This window comes from Barbus barbus (assembly GCF_936440315.1).
Source record: "Barbus barbus genome assembly, chromosome: 33".
Lineage (NCBI taxonomy): Eukaryota > Metazoa > Chordata > Actinopteri > Cypriniformes > Cyprinidae > Barbus > Barbus barbus.
In genome coordinates this window covers 5,095,546-5,112,101 of record NC_136761.1, presented here as the reverse complement: position 1 = coordinate 5,112,101, position 16,556 = coordinate 5,095,546, and the positions used below count along the sequence as shown (strand labels likewise).

Below are 16,556 nucleotides of genomic sequence, written 5' to 3'. Positions count from 1 at the left end.
ACTCAAAAATCGAATAAACGTACATTCAAGGTGGGACTTTTAAGGATCACAATATTGTAATATTTTGAGCAGGCTTTCAGTTAGGCCTTGTTTTCTCATATTTATCTAGTACAGTGTGAAACATACACAAACATTTTCCAAAGAAAGCCCACCTCCAAACCCTAGTTGATTTGTTTGGTTGAACCCAAGATTTGATTAGATGACACTCACAACTTCATCTTTGATGAGATACCAAGATAACAAACAAGAAACAACAGAAAACCCCCAAACAAACTCAAACCACATTATCAGATGCATCATTTTAATCAATGCGAACAAGGTTTGAACACCTCAGTACAATGGCATCAGTGTGTTAGAGGAAAAACATGCTGCAGAGAACGTTTTGGATGTGATTAACAGCACATGCTGCTAACACAATGCGAGTCATGCGCAAAATGACATTAAAATTCACACTCACAAACTGTTCAATGAAGGGTCTGTGATTAATCGCTACAATACATTTATGGAAACGAGTACAGATGTTAAGTGTTCATTGAGAGGCAGCGTTAATGCATTGCAGCATCATAAGAGAGCCAGTTACAGGTCAGCGCTGCAGTGTGTTTGTTGCTTGACTACAGGCCTGGATAGTGATTACACTAAGGCCTGATGCCTTTTGCCTAAAAGTATCCGGTAAAAATAGCACAGCTTTGTGACAATATTATGAGATGTGATTATCCGTATTGCTTTTGGACTGGAGTGTATGTCATGGTGGGGGTCCCAGGGAGGACACAGAGCCGTATTTGTAGGCCGAGGGTAGTTTGAACACAGGCGTTTCCCATGCTGACTCTCTGCGGTAGGCCACATTATGGGATGGATTCATCACCGGCTGACCACTGGAGAATTCCCTACTGCAAGAGATACTTCTCCTGTTACTCTGGGCTTCCATACTAAGATAGAATAGTATTCTAAGATACAAGACAGTGGAGTCATTCTTTAGTGGAAGAAATACCTGACAGTGGCGCTGAATGGTGCTGAATGGCTACCCATAGAGCTCTGACTTGATGCTCTGTGAAGAACTGAACCTAAATGGAGGAGACCATTCATTGCAGAACAAAGTATTATAGAGCGAGATTGTTTAAATGGATTGTTGATATCATTGAGAAATGAGTGCTGCTTTTGACATGTCAAAAGCACCATCCACTCTTTTTAGAGGAATATATTTGCCACTGGGAAAATGTAATTAGTATCAAAACCAGTCCTTTTTAATGAAAGTCTGTAAATACAGTGTTTTAGTATTTTATTAAATGGATTGAAGTATTGATATGTCAGTTATGAAACGATCAACACAAAAACACATCTGTGTATATTACTGTTCACACAAGATGTGTTCTCAAATTCTGTCTGCTCTCTTTGGTAATTGTTGGTCTATATAAATATGCCTCAGACAAATGTCTTCGGTTATTGTTTTATACTTCAACTTGAGACAACTGCATTCTGTGTAAATCAGTTGCCGTGTACATTTATGCAGAAATACTCACTGTAGTTAGTGTTATTGCAGAGAAATTTGTTCGATTGTTTATTAAAGTTTTCACAATATCATTGTTCGTTTTATTTTATTTATTAGTTTTTTTATATATCTTTTTATATATAGTTTTTAAAATATATCATGTATCAAAGACTCCTTGTTGCAATTATTATTTTTTAACTAGTTTTGGATAATGTATATCCAAATATGATGTATATAAGTATTTCACTAAGGTTTTTTTTTATTTTATTTCAGTTAATGAAAATGCTTGGTTAATAATAATGCTAGGTTTGATTGCTATATTTATAGTTAAAAGTCTTTTTAAAAATCCTATTTTGTGTCAAGTTAGTAGTTTTTAATTAATTAGCTAATAATTCTTCTTGAAAGGGATAAACCGTAATTGGTGCAAACATTGGTTTTTGTGTTGGCCACAACAAGCTGTTAATTATCAGGGGCCAGTTGCATAAATATAGTATATTAAGATGGTGCCTTAAGAACTAATTCAACCAACTAGTAGTTTGCAAAGAGATAAATGGTCTTACTTTTTGGATCCAAATTAGACCATTCTCCCTTTTTATAACTGACTTAAAAAAGTTATGACCAGCCTTAAAGAAAAATAAACGAGATGACTAATTTTTAAGACTAGTCTAAGCAGTGTATGCATCCGGCGCCAGCACTGGCCCAGAATATCCATAACAGTGCAGTTCAGGTGACTGAAAACCCAAACCAGCAATGATTTTGCAATGACAAACCTATGCGGCAGTCCTTCGGTGAGCTTCTGAGACAAATTCTACTCAAGACTTCTGGCTAGATGGAAAAACAGAGAAGTATAATCACAACAGGGCTGTATATACTCTACAGTAAATGACACAGTACACAGAAAAATAAATGAAGTTTACTTTGTGAGACTGCCCCCTGCTGTTGATTTCTATGCTGTCAGCTCTGAGAAAGAACAACCAAATAAAGGATACAATCACAATCAAGTCATTCAGTGATTAAAGCACAGACTATTCTGAGAAAACAGACATGACAGATCATATTTCATAGACATTCCACTGGATGCTAATGATTTTTCAGAGAAACCATCAAACAAAGTCAGCTGGAATGTAATCAAATAAGGTATAAATTTCTCTAGCGCGTAATTTTTGTTCCGTACAGTTGATTATGAAACATTTCAGAGTTACTGAATCAAATATAAAAATGAAGAATTATGAAACCATGTGAAATGTGAAACTAAAGGTCTTTTAACAAGTTGTTCTAAATGTTTACTTACAGACTACAACTTTAAACCTTCTTTAGAGATGAAAGCTGATCATTTACTCACAGGCTAGCCGAGGACAAGGATCGTGACATCAAGAGTGGGGAAGAATAGGGAATTTTTGTCACTGGGGAAGCTGGAAAAACCCCAGAGAAACTGCACTTTAGAATGGAACAATAACTCACAAAATGGACCTATTTCATAGTTACTAGGGTTAAAATATTTTTAACGGCTCATAAAAATTGTAACAGTCTGAACAATCTGTTCATCTAAAAACAAGCAAGCTAAAACGCACCTTGTCTCTGACTTGCTGACTGTAAATCACGGTTGGATTGTAAAGCCAGTCTTGAACTGGAATGATTTCAATGACACGTTACATTAATAAAGTACATGCTTACAGTGTTCTCTTCTTCAGATCCTCTGTTCCTACATCCATACTGTATCACATGCTGTCTTAGAAGAATACATGCCCCATTTACAATGGATATAAAAAAGCATTTGTATATCCATTAAAATGCTTCCTCTGGCTTTTTATTTCTATTTGAATATATATTTTAAAATGTAATTTATTCCTCTGTAAAGCTCCAGTCTTTAGTGTCACATGACCCTTCAGAAATCATCATCAATTTAATTAATCCTTTCTGAATAAAAAGTATTATAGAAATAATTCAACCAAAAATGAAAAATTGCAGACAATGTACTTATCCTCAGGCCATACAACATGTAAATGAGTTTGTTTCATCATCAGAACATATTTGGATTAATTTAGCATTAAATCTGCCGTAAGCAAGTGTTGTACAATAATGCTAAATTTCTCCAAATCTGTTCTGATGAGGAACAAACTCTACATCTTAAATGGCTTGATGGTGAGTCATTTTTCAGTAGAGTTTTTAAATGATTATTATTTTGGGGTGAATTACTGCTTTAATGTCTTAAAAAAAAAGAAGTAGTAAAAGTTCAAATTGCACTGGACACATTTAATTTCCACATATACTAAAGATTGGAAGTAGACTGGCCATTAAGGTTCTGTATTTAATGAGAGTTCACATGTGTTTTCATTTTGATATGAAGGTATATTTTAATTTGATATAAAGGAATATTATCTCTTTTCATAGATCACACTGACATACCTTTGATTTTGAACAGTCATCTCTAACTTGGATATGTAAGCGTTCTGTTCTGAAATTTTCCTGCACAAAATAGAAAACAATAGAAATAAGGCAAAAATACAATAAAAATTGCTGCACTAATGCCGTACTCATACATACTTGGACATCTTCTGCATCTCTTGTTGCATTTTCAGTCCATCCTCCTTCATTCTCTCAGTCTGTTTTATTTGACATATATTGACTTGGATTAACTAAACCATATTAGCAGCATCCACATCTACCATATCCAAGTATCAGAGCTAGTCGTGTTAAAGACAAGATGCTCTCACCTTCTGCTGATAGTGGGCCAGTAATCTTTTCTGGTGTCTGGCCTGGAATTGTAAAACCTGCGAAGCATAATAAATATGACTTCAGGCCTTAAATGATTAACATAGCTGCAATCTACTCATTTTATGTATAGGATTACCTTGCTTATCTCTGAGAAGTACTTGACTGCAACTATACTGATATCTGAGAAAAGCTCTTGCACCTCTGAGCTACTCTATGAGAACATTACACAGATTAGTGGCACAGCTCATTAAAACAAATCTTTATCACTAAAATATCTCTTGTTTCTTACTTTATCAGACAGTGGGGAGATCCGACACGTTGCTTTGCAAATGAGGCAGACACCCTGCTTTCCTAAAGGGGAAAACAAACACACCCTCTCTGTAGAACTATGTTACTTCCAGCAGAGGACAGTACATGCACACATTTAATTGATGTGCTCATTATTATGTAAAGCCAGAATCATTATACCATTTTGAAATCTGAATATATACCATTTAAATATAATAAATTGTTAATGTTAAATTATACCGTCATATATCACATTAATATGTATAATATAATATTACATATAAATAATCATGTCATATATAATATATAATGTTAGCTGACCTCTCTGAAAGCAAACATTACAGATGATATGACCGCAGTTTGTGACGGCCAGCTGACGCTCAGGACCAGGAGACACGAAGCACGAGTTACAGCAAATCCAGCGAGGCATTATTCTGTTCGTGTACAACAACATCATTTAAGCTGTGTGCTAAAACCTCTAACTTTAAAGTCATATTACTGTAGAGCTGTCTTTAATGCCAAAACCATGTACTGTGTGCCAGGGAAATGTTGTATGCACCTGTTATTACACTCTCTAGGTAAGGTAGACTGCTTACACGGTTTGAGACACGGCCTGTGTGTTGCTAGGGTCACACATATTATTTCATAGCAAACCGATCGAGTATCATGCTTAGTTTATTCATTTTAAAACACCGTGTTTAAAATACACGTTTTTTCTCACTTCTGAGGGAAGAATGATTGATTTAAAATATGAAAACAATAAACAAACAAAACATTTTTTTTAAATGTAAGTTACATAAAATAAAGGTGGATGTATAGCGTTTGAGCCAACTAACGTTATACAAAATTATGTATAAAATGTCCCTGAGGACTTCACGAAAGTTTCCCATATGTGCTGTGGTCACTAAATCTCTAGGATAAAACACATACCTGTAACTTTTTTTGAACGCTATCCAAATTTGTATCAGTCGCGTGTACACTAAATTGTATGTTTACAAGTTATCATTTAACAGATTAGCAGGTTTTCTGACGCTGTTTGAAACGACGACGTCGTGGTGACGTAATCGCGCACTCCTCCCCAAAAAAAGACCGTAGTTTCTTTTTTGATGGCGGTGTTGATAGTTTTATTGTAGTGTTAATAATTGTAGTAATTCATATTTTGGTGGAAACTAAATTATATATGTAGATTTTTTTTTTAAACAAATGTGACCCTGGATCACAAAACCAGTCTTAAGTAGCAGGGGTGTAGCTATAGCCAAAAATACATTGTCTGGGTCGATTTTGCTTTTAAATCATTAGGATATTAAGTAAAGATCATGTTCCATGAAGATATTTTGTAAATTTCCTACCTTAAATAAATCAACACTTCATTTTGGATTTGTAATATGCATTGCAAAGAACTTTACTTGGACAACTTTAAAGGCAAATTTTCTATTTTATTTTATTTATTTATTTATTGCACCTCCAGATTCCAGATTTTCAAATAGGTAGTTGTATCTCGGCCAAATATTTTCCTATCATAACAAACCATACATCAGTGTAATGCTTATTTATTCAATGTATAAATCTCAATAAAAAAAAAAAATTACCCTTATGACTGGTTTTGTGGTCCTGGGTCACAAAATATTCGAGGTTGAACACACTGTTAGAGTGGAATAAAACAAAGAAACACACACACACACACACACACACACACACACACACACACACACACACACACACACACAGGTAGGCCTATTTACAGTAACAAGGCTATATTATGAATTTATTAAAATCATTTGAATGTATTAAAATCACATGCTCATTGCAGGGTATTGTGCTCAGATGACATCATTTAGACTTACACATTTATCAAAATGCTTCATACAAAGTTACAGTTATCCAAACACACAGTTTCATAGCTTTATGTCATTTCTAAACCAACTTCTTTTCAATGAGAAAGTTTTTGAGGTTTTTCATTTGCCAGATTCCAACAGAGAGAAGTACTGATGTCTGAATAATGGCCCACCACAAAACGTTTCCATTTGTTTCCTCACTCATTTGGCGAAACTTCTCCTCACGCTCCTGGTTGCAGTAAAATAAACAGATACAAATTGCACATAATCACCAGAGAGTAAGTACACCTTGGAAAATGTAGACAGATGACACTTGGTCTGGTTCTTATTCTGATCCTGGCAAGCAATTAATATAGTTACATTTTGTTGTCAGGCCACCCTGCCTGTGTTTGCCTACCCTTTGGAAATTTTGCTGCCTGCTAATGTAATGCATCTGTTCAATGAGATGTTGCAAGTTGTACTCCATTGCTTTGATGGTGTCTTTTGCCTTTGCAGCATTAGGATCAATGGTATGCTCGCCCATCTGGACATCTAAATGCACTTTCTGTACATAAATAGAAAAGTAAGAGCACGACTAGCTGTCATTTTAAGCATGTTAAATTCAATATATGAGGCCACGGCATTTCACAACTCACCAGACGATCTCCAGCGAACACAGAGAACCTGGTGGAATTGGACTGCATGCACAAGAAATGTTGACCCGAAGCATGGGATGTAAAGGTGAATTTTCCATATCTTCCAAAGCGTTTTAACAAGACCACCTGCATATGACAGAGTGTATCAGAGGATCTGTTGCAGGTGGTAACAGTTAAGAGTTTATTGTATAATTCTCATTTATGCATGAAGAGTTGAATGCTTCTGACCGCATGGTTAGGGTCTCTCACAGTCACAGTCAAACCAAGGTGTGGGATATTGGCCTTCTTATTTTCATCCCAGTACTCTAGCAGAAAGACACCTGAAGGGAGAAACGTGATACTATAGTCCTTATTACAACAATTTTACAGTACGCTACGACCAGTGTAGCTACTTTGTATGTGCAGAGCACTGCAGTACCTTTACTCCATGACTCACAAAACTGAACGAATCATTCACCACATAATTACATTTCTGTTATCCTATACTCACCCTCATGCTGTGATTTAATCCAAGTTTTGTGAAGGAAATAATTATGGTCTGTGCTTTTACTCTACGATATGTAGGTTCCACAAGCATTATATTTCAGTCCCTTTTTAATTCTAGATGCCATGCTAAGACATATTTTATTTACTTAATACAGTTTGATAATACAGTTTAATTGAAATTAAATTGAACTATTTTGGTCGGATCTCTGATCAGTTTAGTAGATATAACCCCCTAAATAGTCTCTGACCTGATGTGTTTAACAGGCTGTTGTTGTCTTGATAAGAATAGGCCAAATGTATCACACAATTGTCTAAGAATTTGCCTCCAGAGTTTATCCTGATGGTTGGACCGCATACAAACAAAAAGTAAACAATAAATGTCCTGCACATATTAAAAGTAGGATTATATTTTCAAATTGAATATTAAATCACCTGGTAGTGTAATCAGCATATGAGGAAAAGTGTTCCGGAACTATTTAGGATCAAATAACTGATTCATACGTATAACATTGTATAACAGCACAATTCTTCACTGACCTGACACAAGCGTGTCCTCTGGAATCTCCTCAATGATACACTTTTCCTCCTGTTCCCCTAAATCAAAATACATTGCCGGAGCCAAAATGACACAACTGGCTAGCAGAAGGCCTGTCAGCCTCATATTCGTCGCTGTAAAACAGTTCATTTTTAAGGTAAGAAAGCTACAAATAACAATAACAGGACACTAGTAAAGCTTTATGTGCCCAGCAGGCTTAGTGTGAGAAATCTGCAGCTGCTGTTTGTAGAGTCATGTTTAAACAAGAAAGTCATGATAAGACTATGGGAGAAACCTATGTTGAGGTTGATAGAAACAGTCAATTTATTATGTCTTGCTTCATTAAGATATATAGTTTCATACACAGAAATTATAGACAGCCTATATACTTGGGGCCCAAAAACTATTTTCAAGTCACACTTGAAAATGTCATGCATTAGAAAACAAAATATCAAATTTGAGGTCTATAATTTGGTTTTCAAGCCAAATATTTCAAAAGAAGATCAAGACAAAACGTTTTGTGACACTTTGTCCATAATCATTGTGATGAGCAACGTCAGAATGTGGTTAGCTGTGTAAACCTGAGATCTGACGTCATTGACTGAAATGCTTATTAATAGACATCGCAAAAAATGACTTTGAATAGTGAAATAAGAAAATATCTGGCTTCATTTGATTTGATCCTTGATATTCAGACATTTTACTTAAAAGTCCAAATAGATGGACAGATTATATTGCAGTTATTATTTATTAGGAAAGTATAATCATTTTTTTCACACAAGCATGACAAATTCACAGGAATTCAGAAGGATTTATGTATTTGTATGTACAATTTTATTTACAGTTTTGCAATTAATTTACAGATATCATCCACTGATGCAACATGTTTTGAGGAGAACAGAGTATTTTTTACTGAAGGTGTTTATCTCAACCATTGATCTTGATAATGTCAATGGTGAGTTTTTTCCACCAGAGAGCACCAGACTCCATGAGTAGTGCATGAGGACAGTGTGTGAGACTTACAGCAAACTCAGCCTCCTGAGCCTCAAACTCCTGCTATTAGAGCAAATATTGCTGTATTGAAAGTACAGAATCGGCAGTTCCTCATATTTCACTCTCAGTTGTGATACACTTGCTGAGAATTTGCTTTGGGTACTTCAGTCTTCTTTTTAACTAGGGATATGTTGCCGAGCCCATTCATTTCCGTGTTTAAGCTTGTTAACTCGCCCACGACATCATAGTTTAAAAGAACAAAGTCATACCGTTTTTATAATGTCTCATTTTAAAGCTGTTAACCAGTAGATTGTTCCCTGTGGAGGAGGTATGGATGGTAGGTCCTCTTTATATTCACACACAGTTGTCAGGGATACAGAGTTTCTTTTCCTCTAGGGGTGGGCAGGCAGCCCCATTGTTTGCAGGATGCATGTGAATATAGCGGGTTCTGTGTTTTACCCCTTTCTCACCACACGGACCCTTACAAAGACCCCAAGGTGACCAGACAGAGACCTCACAGTCCAGAGGGGTATCTGTAGAAAAAGAGATGTTGATTAGTACTAATAATTTACTGATTATCAGCGGCCCTGATCGTCAGCGGAGACCAGGACACCTAGATGAGCCCCAGACAGACAACAGAAATATATTAAATGAATTAAACTATACATTAAAATTATAATAAACAAACAAATATCTATTATAAAAATAGACAGAGAAACAATAAATGCATTAAACTATACATTACAATTATAGCAAATGAATCATATAAATGAAAAACTTCAAATAATGAATAAAACACAAATATAACAAATACTTTAAATAATAAATTAAAAATGCCCCATCGAGACAAGACCACGGGAATCAGATAAGCCGTTTGCACAATCTGACATGGCTGGGGTTGGAATTGAACTGTGGGTTTCGTCTGGCCAGAGGAGAACTGGCCCCCGACTGAGCCTGGTTTCTCCCAAGGTTTTTTTCTCCATTCTGTCACAGAGTGAGTTTTGGTTCCTTGCCGCTGTCGTCTCTGGCTTGCTCAGTTGGGGACACTTGATTTCTAGCGATTATCAACGATTTGACTGCACAGATACTATTTAAACTAAACTGAGCTAGAAAATGACATCACTGAATTCAATAATAAAATGCCTTTAACTGAAAATTGAGTGTTTAATCTTATTATTATACATTACTGACTATCTTCCAGTTTGATACTGTTACGTGCTTTTTGCACAATCTGTATTGTTAAAAGCGCTATATAAATAAAGGTGACTTGACTACTGGGAACAAATAATTATATTTGTTAAATAAATAGTTTCCACATTTTTGAAAATTACATAACTTAAACATTAAAATCATCATAAAATCACCCTTGAAACTTTCATGTTTTGGTGCACTATTCCTTGAATAGTGCTAATAAGGCTAAGCAACTCAATCCCAAGATTAAAAATAAGTAGTTTATGTTTTTATGACAAATTGGTTTGAATTTGAACTATTTGAGTCGTGTGAAAATGAAAAAAAAATTAATAAAAATAAATGCAAGCATGATCCATCCAGATTGTATGAAAGCATATACGAATGAGAATAGTAATAATTATTATGAGTTTGCCACCAATTTGCCAAAACATTGATTACAACTGCCATGAAAATGTTTTCGGCTAACACTATGATAAAACAAAAAAACACTATGATGTAAAATATAGATTGCATTTATATTTTTTGTGAAGCGTAAATAAATGGAAAGTTACTTAAACTGAATCACTTTTATTTAGCATTTTATTTAATGTTTTATGCTAAATCAAAGTTTAGGGCTACTTGCTCTGAATTCAAATTAAACTCAGACAACAAATGTAAATCCTTTAAATTTTGCAAAATTAATAGCTTCTCGCTTTGAACCTGCCTAGAGAAACCTCCTGATTCACTGATGCTTTCCAGAAATCCTGACCTTGTAAAAGGCTGATATGTACAAGTAGGAAAACAGACTTCTGTACAAGTAGGAAAACAGAAGGATGGAATCAAAGCACACATTTCACTTCTATGACAAACACTTCCTGAGTGCTGAGTGGCAGTTAAACAGGTTGGCCTCCATTATCGTGTTTGCAGTTTGTTGTGTTGGTTACCATGGGAGTGGCTAAACCTTTCTACAGCTCGCAATTTAATCACAAGTTTTCTCTACGGATTTGTAGTGTTTCTCTCAAAAACAGAATTTAAGATTCAAATGCAAGTATGTCAACTCTGTCTTTTTGCATGAATAAGTTCTGTATGAGGAGACTATACCAGACCATTACAACATTCACATCACAATTCATTTTACAAACAATTTCTAATGCTTACTTATGATAGACCCATCAATTTCATTCCCGCTTGGAATCTGATTGGACTGGGTCGGCTGAATGGGTAAGCTGAAGATCTGGTCGTTCTTGATCTTTGTTAGGGAGACTTTGGCTATTGGGGGGAGATGCTTCAGTCTGGGATAGTAGAAGGAGTTTGCAGGGTGACTTGGGAATGATGCTGTTATCTGTTGATAGAAGACATATCTGTAACAAGATTTGTAACAAGACTTCCATCCCTTCTGAAAAAAGGTGGTCAGGGGGTCTACCAAGTGGTTTGGTTTGTTGGTTTTAGGAGGGTTTTTGACCACTGACTAACTGAACCAGCTTAATCCAGCAAACCACCTTGAACTGGGGTTTTTTTTCAGCAGGGACTGGTTCCCAAAGAAAAAAAATACACTTTAACATTGCATAAGATTGTTTCTTGGTTTCCTCTGGCCTCCACGTCGGGTCAGGTTGGTCTTAGAAGCTTTCAGTTTGTAAGGCTGGGAAACCAGCAGGTTGCCTATAGCTAAACACAAGCTTTGCCAGACCAAAAAAGACCAGTAAAACAGCTCATTGTGGTCTAAGAAGCATTGTTTCATGGAAAATATAATATGACTTGAAGGGTTGTCCGCTTTTAGATATTACCTGAGTGATCTTGTCTTGAGGAATGGTCTCAAAGTTTGGTGAGGAGAAGGTGAAACCACTGTCTGTGCCGGCATCATAGGGGTAGAGATCTAGGCTTATGTTTTCTATCCAGTTATCACCCTCACACAAGTTTAGACTGTCTATTCCAACAAACCAGTCAGGACTTGGCACAAGGCGGGCAATGAAGGACAGCTGCAAAACAAGAAGATCATTAGTGTTCAGTTGCGCTGTGGTTTTAGCTTGCTCATTAGCTAGTATGAGCTGCTGGCTCGTCTTCATTTTTGAAAGTTTTATTATTTAAAATTCTCTCTATAATATTTTATATGGAATGCCTGGGAGGCCAGTGAAGTATGTGCATGTAGAGAGCGAGTTCCAAAAGAATACTTTGGACACAGTATAGAAGTGTCCACATCTTCTGACTGAAAACATCTGTGGTTTTTATTAAAAAAACAAAAAAAGATGGAATAGCCTGCATCCCAGCCTAGCCAATCAGAGTTTAGCTGGTTTATCTGGTCAGCCTGGCGGTGTTTCAGCCCAACCAGCTGACCGAAAACCATTCTAATTGAATCTGAAATTACTTTTAGTGTCATACAGTTGCATAAAATGCATAAAAAATACATCATATGTAGTGCCATCATTTGGTACTGAAGAAACACTCAGGCTTGTCCTTGCTTTAACCCACTGCAGTGCACAGTGTACTTACTAAAGAGTGTCTTGCATAGACCTCAAATTCTGTGATTGCCTGGCCGGTTCCTCCAAGCACAGCTGGTGCTGAGAAGAGGCCATAGACGCTCTGGATCCGTTCCCCAGCTGCCTCTACTTCCTTTATCAGGGTCCAAGCTTCTCCTCTCTCAGAGAACTCTCTCACCCCATTACTGGCGTACTCGTTCGTTTGCCAGATGTGATAGTCTGAGCTGTGAGTTACTCCTAAAATGAAAATTATAGTTTTCAATGTGTACTTCTATTTTAGTGCATAGCATGCTACTCAAGCACTTGTCTTTCTCAGACCCGTAGGTGTGAATTATACAGTGGCTTGTGAGGGGTTTTCTTCTTTTAAAAAAATAAAGAAATAAAATAAAGAAATTAGTTTTTATAGGAAAGTTTTTAGGCATAATCTTATTTTGAGCAACCCAGATTTTGGCATCCATAAAACACTGCCAACCATTGCTGTTTTACTGTACTTTTGTGATACTGTACAAAAATATGTAAGAAAGTAATAGATACTGATCACTGATCAATCATTGTTTCTATGGCTTTACTGTGAAAACCCTCTTTTTGAACCTTTATGTTAAATACTTGTATCACCTAACCTTTGTTTTTACTTTCTTCGGAGGGGTTAATCTAGGTCAAATCCCCTCAACAGGAACAGTGTAAAAGGTTTGGGTGAACATATACAAAATGTGGTGTAGCAAATGTTAATTTTTTAAAAATAAATAGTGGTTACTACTACCCTGTTCTTACTTATAAGATCAGCCCACTCACCAATGATGGGGGACCACTGAGCAGGCGGCCTGTACAGAGGGTAGTGTTTGGGGAAGGCAGTCTGAATCCACCGGCTGGTAAACGTCAGTCTGTACTTGGCTGCGGATGGTGCCATGCACACGCGGTCCACATCGACCGGCATTGCAGGGACTCCACTCAGCAGGGCTAGAGTCACGGTAAGCCACTGCAGCCAGCAGTTCACTTTCAAAGATGTCATCTTTTCCATGCTGGTTCTGTGTGGTAACAATAAAGGCATGTTTTACCAGGCATGTGGATGCATGCCCTAACCAGGTTTGAAAACTTTGGATCCCTCCTTCCTTTCTAAACTACTGTATGAGAAAATGGTAAAACAGAGGAATTAAAGACTTTACATAAGGTCCTCTATGAGTGATTTGGTATAACTGTGTCATACACTGACTAAGAAGGAAAGAATGTAGGACAGGATAACTAAATTCACTCTCTGTGTTTCAAGGCACTTACACGCAATATTCAGAAAAAGAGGGATTGACAATGAAATTGCATAATTCGGTACTCAATATATTTTATATATATATATATATATATATATATATTTTTTTTATCACTATACTAGAATAAACTGTTGAATTAATTTATATTATTATTAGCCAAGTGCATGCACCATGCACGATAATTAATTTAGACATTATATTCAAAATAGAATTAATTTAGTATGCATACACAGTAGTAGTGTATTTACGCATTTAAAATACTACCTCTAAATGCATATGCTTAAGAAAGGATTTGAATTGATCAAAATTAAGCAGAAGCCATTCAATATTGTGCAGCATGAATAAAACATATAGTTAAAGAAAGCACTTACAGGGTTTGCAGAGACAGATGAGGTTTTCTGCAGAAGAGCTGAGTGGAGGTCACCTGTGCCCAGGCATTCAGAGGAAGACTGCAAGATTACTGTGTATCTTCCAGCTATTTATGCGTTTCCAGTGGTCCCCACAGTCTAACAATATCAATAACCTCCTGACCCCTCCCAGATGTAGTATCGAGCTCTCCACACTCTACATTACAATTCCATGTGGGATTTCCCCTTTGGTCTCAGCAAACGAGTCACAGCTTTTTCACACTTTTTTCATCTCCCAACCAGAGATGCATAGAGAAAGCAGCATTATATGAAGCTCCTGAGGGTTTCGTAGTCAGTTGAGGAGGTAGTATTATGGAGTTGGTTGATTGTGGAAACAGGCTTGGCTGGTGGATCAGCAGCGTGGAGACACCCAGTAACCAGAAAGCTAACAGATCCCGCCTGCAGCCAGTAATTGCTTCCACATGCTCACGTTTTGCCCCTCACCCTTCTCAAATTCTCTCCAGTTTCTTGACACTTAATTTGCTGAAAGCTGTTTGGATGTGGTTTTCTGCAACCCAGTTCCATTTCTGATAGCTTACTTTAAAGGTTTTTAATATTCCTCTGTTGTAAATCGGGCTTTGGCCCAACTGGATTGCGACATCTAATGTGTTTGACATGTGTTTTATGCCTGTCTCAATCTGGGGTCAGTTTCTGTCAACCATCCCTCATTGTTCATTTGAGTTGTCTCACATGTCACTCCATTTGGTCACAATGGACTAACTGAAATATTAATAGAAACTACAGAAAGTGTGTTAAAATAAGCTTGGATTGATCACATAAATTTAACAAATTTAACAATAACTCTAAGGAAGTAATAAATACATGAGAGTATCTTTAAAAAAATGTAGGTCATCATTTGCAAAAACAACTAACTCAATCCTAATGTCTTTACCAATTCAGCGCTGCTGTGAGACAGGACAATGAATGCACAAAAAGCATAGATGCATTGTACCACATTTGTTTTGTTTAACAGATATGTAAGACAGTCTATTTGTGACATATCTTACAGAGTTAAAAAAAAAAAGATTATAGGTTGTAAGACTGATTGCATTGTAACCAGAAAGCCATATTTACATGTATGCACAATAAATCAATGGATTAGTCCATATTAATCAGTTTTCCAGGGTCCTGGGCCATGGGCAAGGAAATACCTAGGATGGATTGGCAGTCCATCATAGTAAACAAAAAATACATTAATTACATTATATTACTAAATATACTCTTTTTTTTCTTGAAAGGCACTTCATTACATATGCAACTTTTAGAAAAAGTCTTTTAAGGACTACTTCCAGTGCCAACATTTCATATTAGTTCTTTATCCAAAGTGATCGCCCAGGTTTATTGTTCTGCTTTGATGATTTCCTAGAGTCTGCTGATTTCTTTTTTGTTTATTTCTTACCATTAAACAGTCTGTAACTCTGTTATTCTGGGCTATTTAGGGAATTATTGTGTTTGAAACAAAAATGTAACCAATGCAGACTGTTCGGATCTTGGCAAGAATGGTTATGAAACCATCCACCAGTTCCAGAAATAATGCCTTTTACTAGGTCACATTATTTTTGTTACGATAAAAGTCAACAAGTTTACAGAGGAACAAATGCTAATAACTGGTGAAACACATTAGATGTTGATCATCCATCACTGTATTACCACCATCCACCACACGTTCTTCAGTACACTATACCTATAGGCCTTGTTTTCTGATGCCTGATATCTCTTATAAAACAAGAGGTCCACTGTTGACCCATAAAGTGAAACTTTCCTGTTATTCCCATTCACATTTCCCAGTGTGACCATCTACTCATAGACCGGAGGTATAAAGAGCAATATTTACTGGGTCCTTCCTAAAGACAGATTCATTTTCCAGCTCAGTGGCATTTCACAGTGAACTGGAACCCCTGCCTTGATATTTAGTCTTTGGCGTGACTTATTTGATTTTAAATGGTGCAAAATCCATTTTCTGGGTTATTCAGTTTTGACAAACAATGTCAGACAGTAAGCTATCTATCTATCTATCTATCTATCTATCTATCTATCTATCTATCTATCTATCTATCTATCTATCTATCTATCTATCTAATCTCACAATTTGAGCTACAGTGCCATGCAAAGGTTTTTGCCCCTTCCTGTTTTTTTTGTTGTTTTTTTGCATATTTGTCACCCTTAAAAGATTCAGATCATCAAACACATATTACTGCCAGACTTGTTGAATCAAGAAATCACTTAAATAGAACCTGTCTGACAAAGTGAAGCATGCTTAAAGAGCAACA

At 36.3% G+C, this 16,556-nt stretch overlaps 3 protein-coding genes across 3 annotated transcripts; all 3 read right to left on the bottom strand.

Moving 5' to 3' along the window:
- Positions 1-280: 280 nt before the first annotated feature.
- Positions 281-5,546, bottom strand: LOC306853421 (putative E3 SUMO-protein ligase RNF212). The gene is made up of 13 exons (XM_079390814.1): positions 5,420-5,546; positions 4,811-4,923; positions 4,491-4,552; positions 4,338-4,412; positions 4,201-4,257; positions 4,031-4,089; positions 3,893-3,952; positions 3,058-3,113; positions 2,829-2,898; positions 2,404-2,446; positions 2,257-2,311; positions 989-1,061; positions 281-887 (listed from the first exon to the last, which is right to left on the bottom strand). Exons 2-13 carry the CDS (start codon positions 4,917-4,919, stop codon positions 743-745), a joined length of 864 nt encoding a protein of 287 aa, XP_079246940.1. The 5' UTR covers positions 4,920-4,923; positions 5,420-5,546; the 3' UTR covers positions 281-742.
- An 857-nt stretch (positions 5,547-6,403) lies between these two features.
- Positions 6,404-8,130, bottom strand: LOC306852825 (transmembrane emp24 domain-containing protein 11-like; the record flags this gene model as incomplete). The annotated part of the gene is made up of 5 exons (XM_079389921.1): positions 6,404-6,553; positions 6,722-6,868; positions 6,960-7,085; positions 7,188-7,279; positions 7,983-8,130. 5 exons carry the CDS (start codon positions 8,128-8,130, stop codon positions 6,404-6,406), a joined length of 663 nt encoding a protein of 220 aa, XP_079246047.1.
- A 664-nt stretch (positions 8,131-8,794) lies between these two features.
- On the bottom strand, positions 8,795-14,815 carry LOC306853411 (spondin-2-like). Its single transcript, XM_079390785.1, has 6 exons — positions 14,251-14,815; positions 13,410-13,642; positions 12,631-12,854; positions 11,928-12,119; positions 11,302-11,485; positions 8,795-9,506 (listed from the first exon to the last, which is right to left on the bottom strand). Exons 2-6 carry the CDS (start codon positions 13,633-13,635, stop codon positions 9,328-9,330), a joined length of 1,005 nt encoding a protein of 334 aa, XP_079246911.1. The 5' UTR covers positions 13,636-13,642; positions 14,251-14,815; the 3' UTR covers positions 8,795-9,327.
- Positions 14,816-16,556: the final 1,741 nt, after the last annotated feature.